This window comes from Quercus suber, unplaced genomic scaffold (assembly GCF_002906115.3).
Source record: "Quercus suber isolate HL8 unplaced genomic scaffold, Cork oak 2.0 scaffold_161, whole genome shotgun sequence".
Classification (NCBI taxonomy): domain Eukaryota; kingdom Viridiplantae; phylum Streptophyta; class Magnoliopsida; order Fagales; family Fagaceae; genus Quercus; species Quercus suber.
This window is the reverse complement of record NW_027069622.1, coordinates 1,165,830-1,184,595: the sequence shown is the minus strand read 5'-3', so window position 1 is coordinate 1,184,595 and position 18,766 is coordinate 1,165,830. Positions and strand designations below refer to the sequence as shown.

The 18,766-nt window shown below is 35.8% G+C and overlaps 1 protein-coding gene and 1 non-coding gene across 2 annotated transcripts; one reads left to right on the top strand and one right to left on the bottom strand.

Annotated features, from left to right (window-relative positions):
• Window positions 1–589: 589 nt before the first annotated feature.
• Window positions 590–661, bottom strand: TRNAP-AGG (transfer RNA proline (anticodon AGG)). Its single transcript has one exon. It is a non-coding gene; the product is annotated as a tRNA-Pro (tRNA).
• Window positions 662–13,951: 13,290 nt separating this feature from the next.
• On the top strand, window positions 13,952–15,819 carry LOC136069302 (receptor-like protein Cf-9). The gene is made up of 2 exons (XM_065777659.1): window positions 13,952–15,040; window positions 15,427–15,819. The coding sequence occupies exons 1-2, from the start codon at window positions 13,952–13,954 to the stop codon at window positions 15,817–15,819; spliced, it is 1,482 nt and encodes a 493-aa protein (XP_065633731.1).
• Window positions 15,820–18,766: the final 2,947 nt, after the last annotated feature.

The window sequence follows — 18,766 nt, the reverse complement described above, 5'->3', positions numbered from 1 at the left end:
GGCTTCTAAATGTTTTAAAAACAATAATTTCACATTTCAGAACCAAAATTCAAGATGAAAAACATGTTGAACAAAAGAAAACAATGAAACAGTGAAATCTGATTAGTGATTACCTCGTCGTACATGTTCTGACTGAAGCCAAAGAGCAGAGCTTTCTGAATCTCCAAAGACTTTTTTTTTTCCTCACACACAAACATAGAGTAGAGTGAAGGATTTTAGGCTAAGCAGTGAGAAGTGAGAATGGGGGGTTTGGTTTTTATAGAATAGTTTTTGATTCTTTTTAAGAGACTGAGAGAGCTGTCTGTGACGCTGGTTCTGGTTCTTTTTGTCGTTTTTGATAAATCCCAAATTGTTATTAATTTAGTTCACTCCAGCTGATTGAGTAATAAAAAATCAAGGGTCCTATGAAATATGATCCTATCCCATGGTTCTTTTCTTCTTTTAGGATAAATGGAAAAAAAGTGTGGTTAAATTGATTTTAGAATCATCTTTCTCAAAAAAAAAAAAAAAATTTAGAATCAGGTTATAAATATTGGGGGCATAACGAAATGGAAAAAATTGTAATTTAAAAATGAAGGTAAAACAAAATGGGGCATTCCGAGAATTGAACTCGGGACCTCTCGCACCCTAAGCGAGAATCATACCACTAGACCAAATGCCCTACTATTAGATCATGTTTTTCAATCAAGCAATTTAATTTATGATTTTTCATAGTTGGAGAATTATCATATTATATTCTTCACCCATGAGCTGTTGTAATTGAAGAATTCAGAAATCAATTCAAACACCAACATAAATAAATAAATAAATCATTAAAAAGAAAAAAAAAGGTGTACGTTAAAAATCACATTTTTTAATAATTCAAAAATAAAGAAAAATAGATTTGAAAAAATAAAAACAAAAACCAAATTAAAAAAAAAATGTGAGATTAGAATTTAGAAGAAAGGAAACCGAAAAGAGAGAGAGAGAGAGAGAGAGAGAGAGAGAGAGAGAGAGAGAGAGAAGCATTTAAGTCTTGATAAAGCTGAAAAAAGGAGAAGAAAAAAAAAGTGAAAATGTTGGGTTTAGTTGTCCTATTTTATAGTAAAAAAAAAAAAATTTGTGTCTTTATTTTTTATATATAATTTTTATTTTAAGAATTTAATTTATTAATGGATAAAGTCATTTGAAAATCAATAGGAGAGTGATCCAATTTTTTAGGCAATATTTTAGTGAGAGTTAGAGTTGTATTTTTACCGGATTGTTATTTAGTTTTGTCTCTATTTAAATATAGGGGTGTAGGGGCATTTTTGAACCAAAAAAATGAGGATCCCAAACAAGGGAAGGTCATTTTTTTTTTTTTAGTAAACAATAATACTTATTAGAACACATACGAAAATAATAATAAAAGTGTTTATAATCCTAGTCTACAACTACAAAGGTTAGACATTTTTGTAGTTGTACTCTGTTTATATAATGTATTATAAAATTGGAAAGCTCCTTAAATAGCAGTATATATATATATGTTTCTTTCTTCTTCTTCTTCTTAAAAAAAAAAAAAAAAATTAATATGAAATTTTGTTCTCTAAAAATTTAGTAGCAAAAATGCATAGTTGTGAAATTTTTGTGGCTTGATTTTAGTCATGATTTTCCTATGAGGAATCATAAATGTAGATTCATGTTGATTAACAAGATTCTTAATATTCATTTCGAACAAAAAAGAAAAAAAAAAAGAAAAGAAGATTCTTATTATTCATTAGTTGTTTGTTTTTTAAGTAAGTCGTTATGATAGTTTGAAACTTGTCTCCAAATGAAGGCCGTGGAGTCAATAAAGTATTAACAAATTCCGTTGGAAAAAGTAAGTCGTTATGTTAGTCTAAAATTTTTATATTCAACAGAAGATGTTAAAGCTCGAGAATGTGTTGACGACTTTTGTTGTTTATTAGCTCCAAAAGTCAACAAATATTCACTATTTAAATTGTAAATTGATACCATCATTAAAAAAAATTTAAGAATATAAATTGAAAATGGAAAAAGAATAATTTATATGGAGAATTATACTGTTCATTTTTTCAAATATGTAGCAAACCTACCTAATCTTAATCGAGAAAATACAATATTGTCTTAAATGTGTTGAAAACACAAGAGCTATTTAAACCCTTCCAATTAAAGTTACGGCTCGATAGATTTTATACTAACTTATTATAAAATGCGGAATAGTGTAAATGCGAGCGGATGAACAAAAAAGCTACTCTAATCCATAAACTAAGCAACACAACAGTATAATGGAATATAAAAGAGTAGGGAGGAAGGATGCAAACACAGAAAACACCAAGACGTGTTTTCGAAGAGGAAACCGAAGAACTAGGCGAAAAACCTCTCCGCCGCCCTCAAAGCGGAAGTCGATTCACAAGACAATCAGTTGGGATACATGGGTTAGCAAGAGACCCTCCAAGCCTAATCTACCCAATGTACCTAAGCCCTCCAAGCTCCTACTCCAACAAGACTTATCGGAACCGTGTCTTGTCTAGCACCCCAGATCCCGTAACAAGCTCCATGTTGCATCTGCCATTCCAGGCTTCTTCCAATGCTTCACAGCAGTACCAAAACATCACACAGCACTCTTAAAGGGTGTGGTAAATGTTTGGGCTATCAACCTTGCGGGTGTCTCGCGGGAAGGCCTTACCCGCAAGATACTCGCGAGACACAGCTGTCTCCACCTAGCCTGATTCTTCGCATTCCAGCATGTGCATGGCACATGATTCATTTTGCGGGAAGCTAGGTCGCGACATACCCGCGAGAATTCTTCAGCCTTTAAATGCTTGAATCTTCACACTCTCTCTCTATCACACATCCCTTACAACAAATCCCACAATAGATACAGGGTATAAACGATTGATAATGATTACAATCAAATTTGGCATGAAATAAAAGCCAACAAAATACATAGTTGTAAACAACAACTTTACAGGGGGGAATTGACTCAACTAAGCTAGTGTGTGTGTGTTCAACCCAATATTAAAATAGTGAGACTTTTATCAATTATCTTGATTTAGTTTTAAAGGTTTCTAAATGACTCAACTTTTTCTTTTTTGCTACAACTTACAGAGGATTTTTGCAAAATGACTCTCTCTCTCTCTCTCTCTCTCTCTCTCTCTCTCAAATAGTTTAATAATTACAAAAATTGGAGATTTAAACTTTAATTTCCTCGTAAGGGAAATGAGACAATACCATTGAATTACAGAACTCTATACTTTTTTAATTAAATATTAACTTCTGTAATTATATTTTTATTTAAGATTCTTTTTTCCAAACCCAAGAATAATTGTTGACTCCCATGATATATTTTTATTTTATTTTTTAAAATATCAAATTCTATGAATGCAACAAGAGAAATAGAAAGTACATTCATTCATAATAAGTTATTAGACACTTGACTTCTTCTTCTCCACAGATTTGAATGGCAATTCATTGTAATAACTAGAGATTTCTGGTTATTGTCAAATGTAACCCCGAGATTTCTGGTTATAACATATGTTNGTCTATCTGTTCCTCTAGCAAAGAGGATGAAGAGCCGACCCTTTCTCCTACGACCACCGGCTCGATAGGAACTTGTTAAACTGTCGGATTAGCAATGGAATGCCCTGTGGGTTGGGGTGTGGAATGGGCTCAAGGTCGTATGGCGCTAAAAAGTGTTGCCGAGCGACGTCTATTCGCCGAAGCTGGTGATCACCTTGTGTGATGGCGTTGTTGGCCGGCTGGATATCTGCTTTCTTGGGCATATAACTGAGTATAAGTGGAATGGACCGGAGCTGTCCATCTTCACTCATGAACATCTCTGAGCGTAGTAGATAATTAAGGGCGGCGGTGTTGGTAAGGCTAAGCCGAGGAATAGTATGTGCCTTATCTGTAAACAAACAAACAAACAGACCCAGTCAGAAGATTGAAATATGATGGCATAAAAAACAGGTTATGAAGAATGAAGATCCTAAGACTATTGTTAGAAATCCTAAGTCTAGGAAGTCACACCTAGCTCTCCTGGCTCGGTCGGACAGTGTAGACTGTCATGCCATGCGCCCGAGACGATTAAATAGTCGTCTTTCATCCCTTTATTTGATTTGGGAAGGCAGGAGAACAATCTGCCTTAAATCCCGCCCCTTTTTGGCTATGACATTCATACATATATGCCAGGTCATGCCAGGTCAACTCTAATCCTAACTGTTGGTTCAAGACATCGATAGCTCCTAGTATCCTAAAGGTGTGGCGCGCATTGCTCAGGAGAGAGCCTGTGGTTGCGAAGGTAGTTCAAGGTGATGGAACCCATTGGGAGGGTCATTCCCCCTTCAATGAAGGCTATCATTGGGATTACGACCTCTCCCTCTCTTCGGGCCGTTAGTATCCGCTCCGGAGGGCAATATCTCAGATTCACCCTCCGCGGTATACCATAATTTTGCTTAAATTCCTCTATTAACGCCGGACTATCGACGAGATGTTGGAATTTGCCCATTCTTAGAGAATGATTGAAGCAGTGGACAGGAAATGGGTTTCGAAGGTAGAAAATACTAGCCGAGAAGAAAATAAAGGACCAAGAGGTGCCGAAACTTACACAAACAAGAGTGGAGAACAATCCCTGGACTCGAAATGGACTCTTGGTGGATCCTGGAAGAAAAGAAGACGAAAAAATGAAGAAGCTTGAAGGGTTTTGAATGAAAGAGCTCGCTGTGTATTCTGAGGATGCGTAAAGTAAAGAAAAATAACCTCCTCTGAGGGTTTATATACGTGGACAGGTGAAAGGGTGTAATTCATCTCGTCCAAATCCCGAAGAAGAACCCTGTCCGTTGGATCAACAACCCACCGTTGGATACAAAAGACAAAATGCCGCCTGGAGTAATTAATACAACGCTTTGGGAATACAGAACGGAATGCGGCAATAATGAAGGCTTGTCTCTATGCTCCGCGCGTGTAAACTGGGTATTTACGATTTCCTCTTTTAAACTTCTTTATTTTTATTTCTTTTTCATTACGTGGCAGGATAAAATCTTATTCTTTCTCCTCGGATGCGAGGGAAAAATTAAAATTTTGATGGGCTATTGGGGGGGGGGGGGGGAATAAGGCCCAATCTAACATAGTGGGCCGAGAGCCCATGTGAGGATTACTGTGCGTTCGAAAAGAAGGAGATGGTAAGGGCAAGGCCCACCTGGAAGAAGGATCCCCGGAAACAAGAATGGTGGCCATTCGAGGAGACCGCCTTCCGTCCGAGGAGATTTTATTCCTCGGACACGAGTAGTGTGGATCAATTGAGCGTATTAAATGTCAAAATGATCTTCCGAGGACTCCTCCTAATCAAGATAAGCTCTGAGTGTACTTGGAGACGATAAGGATGAAGAAATATTTAAAGAGAAAGCTCCTAACACCGTATTTAATGCTCTGCAGCAACTTTTCTAGCCGCATTTATGTGGAGAAGATCCCTGAACAGTGTATCCTCACCTACTGCCACTCACACAGAGTTAAAGGAGATGCTTGACGTGACATATACTCAAGTAGACTCACGGATGAGGTACAAGTGGACGATGGAGATGAGGAGAAGGGAGGTTATATAAAGGAAAGAAGCTCCTGAGAAAAAGGGAGAGAAGGAAAGAGGAGGAGCTTTATTGTAACCCTAAGATCTGTATTCACCACATACTCAATAATATAGCTCTTCGGACACCCATTCTTTACATGTAAATTCATGTTCGTTTGTGCTTGAGGGTTGTGATTAATTGTTGTCGATCCCATAATCAACATAGCTCTTTCACTCATACTCTACAAATTCATTGTTTTGGGCTTGGGCCACAAATCCTAACCCTACAATAGTATTTATCAAATAACAACAAATATGTGTTTTATTTAAAGAAAGAATATGTATATATATATATATATATTTTTTTTTTCTGAGCACTGTAGAGGTCCCTACCTTGCTTTCTTTCCCACATTTGAGATGCACAGAGTAGGGGCAATAAGCATATGCCTCATGAAATTCTACTAAAATTTCATTGTCAAGTTCTACGAAAAAACCTTCTCAAACAAAAAACAAATTCTACGAATCCAAGAAAAATATCTCTAATAGTTTTATTATCCTCTATATAATCTATGTACACTCTTCTAATATTAGCATTAGTATTTTGACTTATAGTACTACAAATCATAACTAATGTAACAAAAATTTAAAAGAGCAAATTGAGGAACTAGATATAAATTTGTATGCACCAATAGTTTACCGATGTGTTCACATTGTTACTTTGTTCAAGCTACGTATAGCCCCAACAAGCCAATCTGGGCTACCTTTGTAGCTTTGTCACGGTGTATTGATGAGTTTCTCCACAAGAAATCTCTAGCAAAAGATGGAATTTTTAAATTGATCGATTTTCTTCATCACTATTACATGTACGTAAGCTGTCGTAAGGTAGAGGTTTCTCAAAAGCAGCTAAACTACGGGGAGCCCGTAGCCCGTGTGTGTATATATGTGTATATATATATATATATATAAGTATGCCCTTATAGCATACATTAACAAATCCATTTCTAGAAAAAATTTATTGGGAATTGAAGGAACTATCAAAACTTTTTTAATTCTCAATAAATATTTTTCCAAGAACGGTGTACTATTGTGTGCCCTTAGAGTACATGTTAGTAAAATTCTCTCTATATATATAGGGTCTAGCTTGTGTCCGGTGTAAGTTTCTACTGGATATGTTACATTGTGAACACGTGTCAACTCATGGACACATGTTTGAATCGGGACGTGTCCATATATATATATATATATATAATTGTGAGGTCTGAAAATGTAATCAAGAAATGTTTTACAAGAAATGTTAAGATGACAAGACAACACATTCATGTGTTGTCTTGTCATATTTCTTGTTTACATTTTCTTGTTTCTCTCTCTCATATATATATATATATATATATCTGTGTGTGATATATATATCTGCGCGTGTGTGAGGTCTGAAAATGTAAACAAGACAAGACAACACATATAACATTAACATGAATTAATTGATGAGGTTTACTGTGCATATATTCATCATGTACAGGCAATGAAAAATGGGATTTGGATTGGGTGTAATTGCACCAGGTGCAATTACATCACACCCACTCACATCAATTTTTACCACTTTTATATTTTAATTTTAACTTTTTTTATTTAATGGCTGGGATTGAAAATTTATTTTTTAAACTTTTAATCTCAACCATGTATTACTATGGTATCAAGTACCATACCCTAAATTTTACATCCGATCTAATCATGAAAAAAGTGACGAGAAACTTTGGTCAATTCTCTCCCTTTTAATTATTCTTTCTTAAAAGGGAATGTTTCATTTTGTTATGTTTTCTAAAATAGGAAGGAGCGAATAAGCTTGATTGATTATTGATGATTTGCTAATTTTATTTTAAATATGGGTAGCCACAACAATACATCACATCATAGAGTTAAGAGTGTGAGGGAGGGCGTGCTGTCTCAAATGCCACTATTCACGTTGGGGAGGGGCCCCAGAGGGCCAAGACTCAATATATGAGTTAGAAATTTCAAACTCATTTTTGTCATTTCCAAGGCTTTCTCAAGTCACGCGTGCTAGGATCACCGAACTAAAAAGCAAAAGTAAAGTCGAAACAAGTCATTTACTTAAATTGAAGGCAGAAGACCATGAACAACGAAAGAAAAAGCAGAGAAGAAATAGAGAAAAGAAGGAGCAACCTTGCCCGGGTCTGAAAACTATGCTCCACACATGTATCCTTTACTTTTCCTTATCTTCACTTTTGACTTTACTTTATACTTTTCTTCTTCACCAGAACACACCAGAAGATCAAGCTTCTAGAATTCGTCCACTCTCATTCAAGAACATACCATTTCTTTTTTCTTTTTCTCTACTTTCCTCCACACATTCAGCCACATAGTCCACACCCACGCACTTCTTCATCTTGATCTTCACAGGTAATTTCTCTTAATTTCACCAAAAATCTTCAATACCTCTCTCACCCACACCCACGCTTAGTGATTTTTGTGAGTCACAGATTCCTTCTCACAGTGATTTTTGCAAAAGCTTGTGCCTAGTTGCTGCACAAAAAAGTTCGAGTCTTTTGTATTTGGAATAAGGGCTTTTCTAAAATGCACGTTTACATTTCGCTACCAAATATGCTTTTTGAATTGTCAGCTTGAAAATGCGTATTTTGGCTCCTAAAAATGGAACCAAATAGGCACTAAATTGAAAATGAAGCTGTGCAATCAAAGCACGTGGCTGCGTGGCTTTGCATGTCAGAGAAGCAACCCACAGCTTTACTTGTAGCATAGAGATGTTTTCATTACCAAACATGCTTTTTGAATTTTCAGCTTGAATACGCATAACTTGGCACCTGAAAGTGGAACCAAATAGGCACTAAATTGAAATTGAAGGTGTGCAATCAAAGCACGTGGCTGGGTGGATGTCATTTTCTTTCATAAAAATTTTAAGAGATAAAAGCAACTAATTAAAATTTTCTTAGTTGTTACCCCTAAGCCAACTCTCCCCAATTAGTTGTTATTAAAATATAACATATGGATCTATACATATTTAGAAAAATGCTATCCATTATATAACAAATAGTAATAACTTAAGGGTATTTATGAAAGAAAATTATTTGCACTCTGACAAAAATTATTAAAAGATGGTTAAAAAGGTCAAAAGTTAAAAAAAAAAAAATACTAATTTATCTCTTCATAGTATTTATCAAATAACAAGAAATATGAGTTTTATATAAAGAAAGAACATATATATATATATAATTTTTTTTTGAGCACTGTAGAGGTCCCTTCCTTGCTTTCTTTCCCCCATTAGAGAAGCACAAAGTAGGGGCAATGAGCATATGCCGCATGAAATTCTAATAAAATTTCAATGTCAAGTTCTACGAATCCAAGAAAAATATCTCTAATAGTTTTATTATCCTCTATATAATCTACGTACACTCTTCTAATATTAGCATTAGTATTTTGACTTATAGTACTACTAATCATAACTAATTTAACAAAAATTTAAAAGAGCAGAATGGAGGAACTAAATATAAATTTGTATGCACCAATAGTTTACCGATGTGTTCACATTGTTACTTTGTTCAAGCTATGTACAGCCCCAACAAGCCAATCTGGGCTACCTTTGCGGCTTTGTCACAGTGTATTGATGAGTTTCTCCACAAGAAATCTCTAGCAAAAGATGGAATTTTTAAATTGATCGATTTTCTTCATCACTATTACATGTACGTAAGCTGTCGTAAGGTAGAGGTTTCTCAAAAAGCAGCTAAACTATGGGGAGCCCGTAGCCCGTGTGTGTATATATATGTGTATATATATATATATATATAAGTATGCCCTTAGACCATACATTAACAAATCCGTTTTTAGAAAAAATTTATTGGGAATTGAAGAAACTATCAAAACTTTTTCAATTCTCAATAAATATTTTTCCAAGAATGGTGTACTATTGTGTGCCCTTAGAGTACATGTTAGTAAAATTCTCTCTATATATATAGGGTCTAGCTTGTGTCCAGTGTAAGTTTCTACTGGATATGTTGCATTGTGAACACATGTCAACTCATGGACATATGTTTGAATCGGGACATGTCGATATATATATATATATATATCTAATACTATATATAATAACAGAAGCCTTTAAGGCGGTGCTGCCACATTAGGAAAAAATGACCCCTTATAATGCTGCCACGTATAAGTTAAAAAGCGATAAATTATGTTAGTTGGCATTCCACACACTGTTTAAAAGCATCTCATTATAAATAAAAATTCTTTTTTAACTGGTTTAAAAGACTCATTATAAATAAAAAAAATTAACCGATTTTGCTGACCCAAAACCTAGGTAGACCGATAAACAGAGAATGCATGGAGTGGGGACTAGGGAGAGAGGAGAAGCGGTGTACCCATAACCGGTAAAGTTATTGTTTTTGTTTTTGTTTTTTTCCTTTTCGTTTTCAAATCTGGGAATTGAATATAATTTAGGTTTGAATTTCTTGGTTGGATTGGTTTAGATTTAGATTTTTTAATAATTTAACCTATCCCCTCTCTCATCTGTCTTTCTTCTCGCTGCCACTCTCTAATATGCAAACCTAAATCGTGAGATAGAGTTCGTAAGAGGGATATTCATTTCGGTACAAATCAAAAGAAAAAAGACTGGGATAGAGAGAAGGAGTTCACTAGGCCGTATGCCCGCCAAATAATTGTACCTTTTCGTTTGGTTCTTTGGTTTTTGTGGTATTTTGATTATATTGGATTTTGACTAGGGAATTTGGATTAGAATAGGTTTTGTTTTGCCTATTTGGGTTGCATTCGTTTTGGGTATCTGCCTAAATGCATGGCATTTCATTTATTTATTTATTTTTTATTTTTTTAATTGATATATATTTCATTACCTCTTCGATATATTTTGGTTTCCTATGTTCTCTTTGTTCGTTTTTGTAAAGTTATTTGAGTGCTTTTATTAATAATAAAAAATAAAAATAATAAGTTTTTCCTGCAGTTGTCGATAAAGGCTACGGCGTTCATTGATCACAATGATTGAGGTATGAAATGCATTAGAATTAGTACCAAAATTAAAGGTAAGTTTTTATGAATTTTCCCTTTATTTTTCCAGTTCTTAATTTATACTTCTATTAACAAGTGGTTGATTTTGTATTTACATTTAAAAACATTGAAACATTGTCACTTTTCGTTTGGTGCATTAAGGAAACGTTTCAATGATATCTCTCACATTTTAGTGATGTTCAGTCATTCCGATAGGCACCTCTTCTTTCTCCCACCATTTTTTCCCCTAATTTAAATGGTTAATTTGACATGCTTACTATTTTTTTTAATCTCTGTTTTCTGTTATTAATTGTTGTGTTTGGTTTTGGGGACACAATTTCAAAGCATAAAAACCTAGAACCTTCTGAAAACCAAAACTACAAACTGTTTTTTATTTTCATTTTACTTTCTGCTTCCAATTTGTGTTTTTTATATCTATATATCTAATACTAGACGAAGCTGAGAGAAAGTAAGTGCCTACAATTAAGGACGTGTTGACAAATTAACAGGGAAACTTATCCCGAAATCTCAGAGAAGTTTAAAAACTGAATCAAAACAACAAAAACTCATAAAGAGAAAGAGAGGAAGAGAGCGAAGAACGTACCTGTAAAACTCAAAAGGGATGACGATAGCCGGTCAAACGAATCTCCAGAGTGGCGCAAGTTTTTTTTTTTTCCTCCTTGAAGAGTTTGATGTGAAGAGACCGATAAGTTTTTTTTTTTCTCCTTTTTTTTATCTGTCGCAGTATCGCTGGGGTTTTTTTAAGAGAGAGAAAATGGTAATAAGAATCTGATGAGAAGATGCTAGGGTTTTTTTAGTTGTGACTTTTTTTTTTTAATATATACACCATCACTGTTAAACGGTATTACTCTTGCAAATCAACATAAAGTATCGCTTTTTTAAATGACGTCACTTTTCTTATTTGTCAACACGTCCTTAATTGTAGGCACTTACTTTCTCTCAGCTTCGTCTAGTATTAGATATATAGATATAAAAAACACAAATTGGAAGCAGAAAGTAAAATGAAAATAAAAAACAGTTTGTAGTTTTGGTTTTCAGAAGGTTCTAGGTTTTTATGCTTTGAAATTGTGTCCCCAAAACCAAACACAACAATTAATAACAGAAAACAGAGATTAAAAAAAATAGTAAGCATGTCAAATTAACCATTTAAATTAGGGGAAAAAATGGTGGGAGAAAGAAGAGGTGCCTATCGGAATGACTGAACATCACTAAAATGTGAGAGATATCATTGAAACGTTTCCTTAATGCACCAAACGAAAAGTGACAATGTTTCAATGTTTTTAAATGTAAATACAAAATCAACCACTTGTTAATAGAAGTATAAATTAAGAACTGGAAAAATAAAGGGAAAATTCATAAAAACTTACCTTTAATTTTGGTACTAATTCTAATGCATTTCATACCTCAATCATTGTGATCAATGAACGCCGTAGCCTTTATCGACAACTGCAGGAAAAACTTATTATTTTTATTTTTTATTATTAATAAAAGCACTCAAATAACTTTACAAAAACGAACAAAGAGAACATAGGAAACCAAAATATATCGAAGAGGTAATGAAATATATATCAATTAAAAAAATAAAAAATAAATAAATAAATGAAATGCCATGCATTTAGGCAGATACCCAAAACGAATGCAACCCAAATAGGCAAAACAAAACCTATTCTAATCCAAATTCCCTAGTCAAAATCCAATATAATCAAAATACCACAAAAACCAAAGAACCAAACNAATCTCAACCATGTATTACTATGTATCAGGTACAATACTCTAAATTTACATCCGATCAATTATGAAAAAGTGACGAGAAACTTTGGTCAATTCTCTCCCTTTTAATTATTCTTTCTTAAAAGGGAATGTTTCATTTTGTTATGTTTTCTAAAATAGAGAGAGCGAATAAGCTTGATTGATTATTGATGATTTGACAATTTTATTGTAAAATATGGGTAGCCTGCAACAATACATCACATCATAGAGTTAAGAGTGCAGGGAGGGCGTGCTGTCTTAAATGCCACTATTCACGTTGGGAGGGCCCAAGAGGGCCAAGACTCAATATATGAGTTAGAAATTTCAAACTCATTTTTGTCCTTTCCTAATGCTTTGTCAAATCACACGTGCTAGGATTACCGAACTAAAAAGAAAAAGTAAAGTCGAACAAGTCATTTACTTAAATTGAAGGCAGAAGACCATGAACAACGAAAGAAGAAGCAGAGAAGAAACAGAGAAAAAGAAGGAGCAGCCTTGTTTGGGTCTGAAAATTATGCTCCACACATGTATTCTTTACTTTTCCTTATCTTCACTTTTGACTTTTCTTTATATCTTTCTTCTTCACCAGAACACACCAGAAGATCAAGCTTTTAGAATTCGTCCACCCTCATTCTAGAATATACCACTTCTTTTTTCTCTTTCTCTACTTTTCTCCACACATTTAGCCACACAGTCCACACCCACGCACTTCTTCATCTTGATCTTCACAGGTAATTTCTCTTAATTTCACCAAAAATCTTCAGTACCTCTTTCAGCCCACACCCACGCAGCGTGATTTTTGTGAGTCACAGTTTCCTTCTCACCGTGATTTTTGCAAAAGCTCGTGCCTAGTTTCCGCACAAAAAGTCCAAGTCTTTTGTATTTGGAAAACAGGCTTTTCTAAAATGCACGTTTACATTTTGTTACCAAACATGTTTTTTGAATTTTCATCTTAAAAACACGTATTTCCGCACAAAAAAGTCCAAGTCTTTTTTATTTGGAACACAGGTTTTTCTAAAATGCACGTTTACATTTCGTTACCAAACATGCTTTTTGAATTTTCATCTTAAAAACACGTTTTTCCGCACAAAAAAGTCCAAGTCTTTTTTATTTGGAACACAAGTTTTTCTAAAATGCACGTTTACATTTCGTTACGAAACATGCTTTTTGAATTTTCATCTTAAAAACACGTATTTTGCTGACTACAGGTTGTTGCTGATTATCCTGTTTATGATCCTTCTCCCGATAATCATGGCTGCCTATAAATATATCTATCTAATCCATGCCATCTCCAATTTCAAACAAAACACCCTAAATAAAGATATCCTTATTCCTTCTGATTTCTATCAAAACCAAAGCAAATATGGGGCGGGTACCTTTCTTTGTCATTTTCTTCCTCTTCCTTTCTCTACCTAATTCATCTCTCTCTTCTTTTTCTTTTAATTCATCTACCCCTCTTTGCCTTTCCGACCAAAGCTCTGCTTTGTTCCATTTCAGAAACTATTTTTTGTCGGCGATTCGGAATATTTTTGTGATCATTATTCTAATCCTCCAAAGAATTCATGGAAAATTGGTACAGATTGTTGTTGGTGGGATGGGATCACCTGTGATATGATGACAGGTCATGTCATTGGTGTTGACCTCAGTTGCAGTGGGCTTCAAGGTCCCATCCATCCCAATAGCACCCTTTTCTCTCTTCACCATCTCCAGAGGCTCAACCTTGCTTTCAACAATTTCGAAGACTCCACAATTTCGTCTAAATTTGGTGGCTTTGCGAACATGACGCATCTCAACCCCACTGCCTCCTCTGTTGCTGGTAATTTCCCATCTGAAATCTCCCACTTATCTAAACTGGTTTCACTTGATCTTTCTCAGAATTTGGGCATGAGAATTGAAACGCCTAGTTTGAAAAGGCTTGTTCAAAACCTAACCCATCTAAGTGAACTTGTTTTGGATGATGTTAGCATGTTTTCTGTTCCACCTAATTCTTTCATGAATTTGTCTTCCTCTTTGACATCTCTTCATCTTTTTGGATGTGGATTGAAAGGGAGATTCCCAGATAAAATATTCCACCTCCCAAACCTCCAGCTGCTCGATGTAAGTTTAAACTACAATCTCACCGGTTCCCTTCCAACATATAACTGGAGTACTCCTCTTATGTCCTTGGATCTCTCTGGAACCGAATTCCCAATCGACTTACCAAATTTAATCAGCAATCTCAAGTCCTTAAAAAAATTGCACCTCAATGCATGCAATTTCATAGGATCACATCCAACCTTTCTTCCTAATCTCACACAAATCACTTCTTTGGACCTCTCACAGAATAACTTTGGTGGTCAAATTCCATGGTCCCTCCTAAACTTTGAAGGTCTTACTTACTTAAATCTCTTAGACAACAATTTCATAGGGCAGCTTCCAGAAGTTACGACAAATTTGACCCAAATTTTCTCTTCAAATAATTCATCTAATAGTCAACTAGTCAACAAGATTCCTTCTAATCTAGAATATCTCATCTTATCTAGTAACTTATTGAATGGGACAATACCATCTTGGGTGTATACAATACCATCTTTGCGTCACTTACTTCTTGATTATAACCAATTCACTGGGCATATTGGTGATTTCCAGCATAACTCATTGGTTTCTCTTTGGTTGGATAATAACAACCTACGTGGTCCCCTTCCATTGTCAATCTCTAAATTGGTGAGCCTTCATCATCTAAGTGTCCCCTTCAATAATTTAAGTGGCAATGTGGAGTCAAAAATATTCTCAAAGCTCAAAAGTCTTGTATTTCTTGATATGTCAAATAACCCTCTCCTGTCACTAAGCTCCTTTACCTTTGCCACCAATATCTTGCCCAAAATTGCCTCATTAAAATTGTCTTCTTCCAACATAACTGAAATTCCACACTTTTTACAAACGGCAGAATATATACAAATCTTAGACCTTTCCAAAAACCAAATCAAAGGCAATATTCCAAAGTGGTTTCTAGAGGTGGGGAAGGATTTATATTCCTTGAATCTTTCATACAACTCCTTGACAAGTATTGGACACCTTCCTTGGAAGAATTTGCATGTTCTTGATCTTAGTCACAATTTTCTTCAAGGACCACTTCCAATACCTCCGTCNCGAGCAGGCAAAGGGATAAGACGAGAACAGGTGGGAGTCACGTGGATGGACAGAGTGCCTGTCAGGATGACGGTCAGAATCAGGATTCAGAGAAAGCAAGGGTGATGAGACAGGTGCTGGAGTTTGATCATGAAAATGGAAAGGTTAACCTGCAACAAGAAAAAGGGGAAGAAGGTTTAGATAAGAGAGGAATGGTCTCTCTGACAAACACCTTTCCCATAGCCGACCTAGAAAGCATCATGCATTGGGAGGGTACAAATATAGAGGTGGAAGCTAGCAAGCCTGCAGAAAAGAAAACAAATACGGAAGTGGGTGATGAAATGGGCTTAGAGCTAAAAGAAAATATTTCTTAGGCTGATGATAATACAAGCTCGTTAGCCATGAGCTTTGACCAAAAAAAGGGCTGGACTGCTGAGACCCTGGGCCCTAATAGTGGGCATTGGAAAAGGATAGCGAGATAGACAACTAAGCAAAGCCCAACTAAGAGTTAGCCCAGAAAAATAAAAAAGATGCGGCCTGGTTCCATTGATAGAATTAGACCCCAATGCGTTAAACTCCAAACGGAAGAGGGGAAAGGGTCAGGTGAGCAAAAACAGAGATGAAGAGAATACAAAGGTTGGCGATGAGGCAGTGGCTACAGTGCAGCCCTGCCGAGCCCCATGAGCGTTATAGCATGGAATTGTCGAGGGTTGGGGTCACCACCGGCAGTTCGTACACTCATCGAGGAGGTTAAAGGAAAGAACCCCACTCTGGTGTTTTTGGCTGAAACAAAAGCAACAACAGAGAGAATGAAAGGATTCCAACATAAATTAGGATTTACTTAAGGGATTATTGTCCCTAGTGATGGCAAAAGTGGAGGGCTAGTGATGCTTTGGAGGCAAGGTGTGGACGTTCGGTTTAAGAGCTGTTTGCATTCTCATATTGATGTGGTGGTCCATGGCAAGGGGAACGGAGGTCCATGGAGGACCATGGGTTTCTATGGTCACCCCGACACGAGTAAATGGCTAAGCTCCTGGCAATTGATTGAAGCCCTCTATGGCCAATGCAAGATGCCATGGTTGGTTTGTGGGGACTTCAACGAAATCATGCATCCAGACGAGAAGATAGGGGGGAAAGAAAGAGATGTTGATTAGATGAAGGAATTTAGGGAAGCACTTAGTAGGTGTGGTATGTTTGATTTAGGTTTTGTTAGGCCAAGGTTTACTTGGTGCAATGGGAGATTCGGGGATCAATGCACGTTGATTCGTTTGGATAGAATGGTAGCAAATGATGAATGGATTGAGATGTTTACTAAGGCAAAGGTACACTATGTTACGATGTCGGCATCAGATCACTACCTTCTGGTAATGTTTCTAAAAAAGAACAAGTATGACAACAGAGAAAAAAAACGCTTTCTATTTGAAGCTATGTGGACAAGAGAGGAGGAGTGCAGGGAAATTGTTGAGTGGGCTTGGGATCCATATACGGAGGACGTATCTTAGCCTATCCAGGAGAGACTAGAAAGATGCCAAACAAAGTTAAAGTGCTGGAATCAGAATGGTTTTGGCAATGTTTATAAGATCCTGAATCAGAAGCAAAGTGCCTTCAACAACTCGAATCCCTAAACTTGTTACACGAGACAGCGGAGGAGATAAGTGCACTCAAAAGGGAGATAAATGAACTCCGTACTAGGGAAGAAATCATGTGGAACCAAAGGTCCTGAGTGTGTTGGTTGCAAAATGGGGACAAGAACATGAAGTTCTTCCATGCCACGGCGAGTCAAAGGCAACGAAAAAACAGGATAGGGGGTCTCATGGATGAGGGGGGAGTGTGGCAGGAAGAAAGCGAGGCAGTGGAAAAGATCATTCTAGACTACTTCTCGACAATCTTTAGCTCAGACCATCCTTCTGGTTTCGCAGAAAGCATGAAGGCTATGGATAAGAAGGTAACCCTAGAGATGAACAATGCACTTTTAAAGGAGTTTTCGACAGTGGAAGTGTTGACACCCCATTTTACAACTCGTATTTAACCTCACAAGGAGGGTAAAAGGGTAATTTTGTTTTGGAAATATGCATCTTAATTCTGGCTATTAGATCCTTAATCTTATCTCACTAAAATGATCTTGATGTTGTAACGATCAAATCGACTGGTCATAAGTTTTAATCGGACCACCAGATTGAAAGTTATCATCAAATCAAGTTTTAATGGCTGAGATGCACTCTCACAAATTTAGTCCTACTATATGTGATTATGAACAATTGATTTCAATTGGTTATAAGTATAATCAATTTGAGATCAATGACGTGTCATAATTTGATTGATTATGACTACATTTTATGGTGAGGTTGCATACACCTAATTAATTAGATAGTTAAACATTAATTGTTCAGTGAGTAATTTGTGCAATTATCTAAATTTGGAACCAATTAAGTCTGAAATGGGAGTGATTGGAGCCATTTAATGTTAATTGGGAGCTAATTTGGGACCTATTAATGTTAATTGTGCTGAAATCATTTTCTAACAAATGACCTCTGCTCACTATTTCATCGATATCTCTCAGAATATTTTGAATTTGTAAATGAGGTTAATTTTTCCAGAAACCAGACATCCAGTGCTTCAATTTGAGCACAAGAACGAGACAATTCCAATCAGAATCAAGTCAGATATTATTTTTCAAAGTTGTCTCTACAGACTGTTACAGCAGCTACGGGAAAAGCGAATTTTGGCTTGCTCCTCACTCTTACCAATCTTTCCATTTAATGCACCAGATTTTTTCCAAGGCTAAAATGAGGTCTAGGTTCATGATTCTTTGTCAACCCTCATTAAATGGCATTTCATTCATATTCTCTCCACCACTACTATATAAACCCTCCCTCTCTTTCATTCCAAGACACCAAAACTCCCTCTCTTCTCCTCTCTTGAGTTCTAGTGAAGTTAAGTAGTCTTGTCATATCTTGGTCTTCATGAGACTCAAGATATTGAGTGAGACTCATTCTCCCTTTCCTAACTCTTCTTTTCCTCCACCTTTAAGACCTCTACCAAGAGTCTTCTCCTTCACCGTATGAATATGCGTGAAGGTATAATCTCTTTCCCTAACTTATTTTTTGTGATGCCATGATAAGAATTTAGGATTAAAGCATGATAGTAATTATTTAAATTCCCTTGAATATGTTTGAATGTTCTTATATGTTCTTATGTGTTCTTCACATGTTCTTAGTTGTTCATCACATGTTCATGCATATCACTAGTTTTGATCTTAAATTCATATAAAAAATATGAAAAAGAAGTTTGTTTAATAATTCTTTCAAATTCTTGAATCTA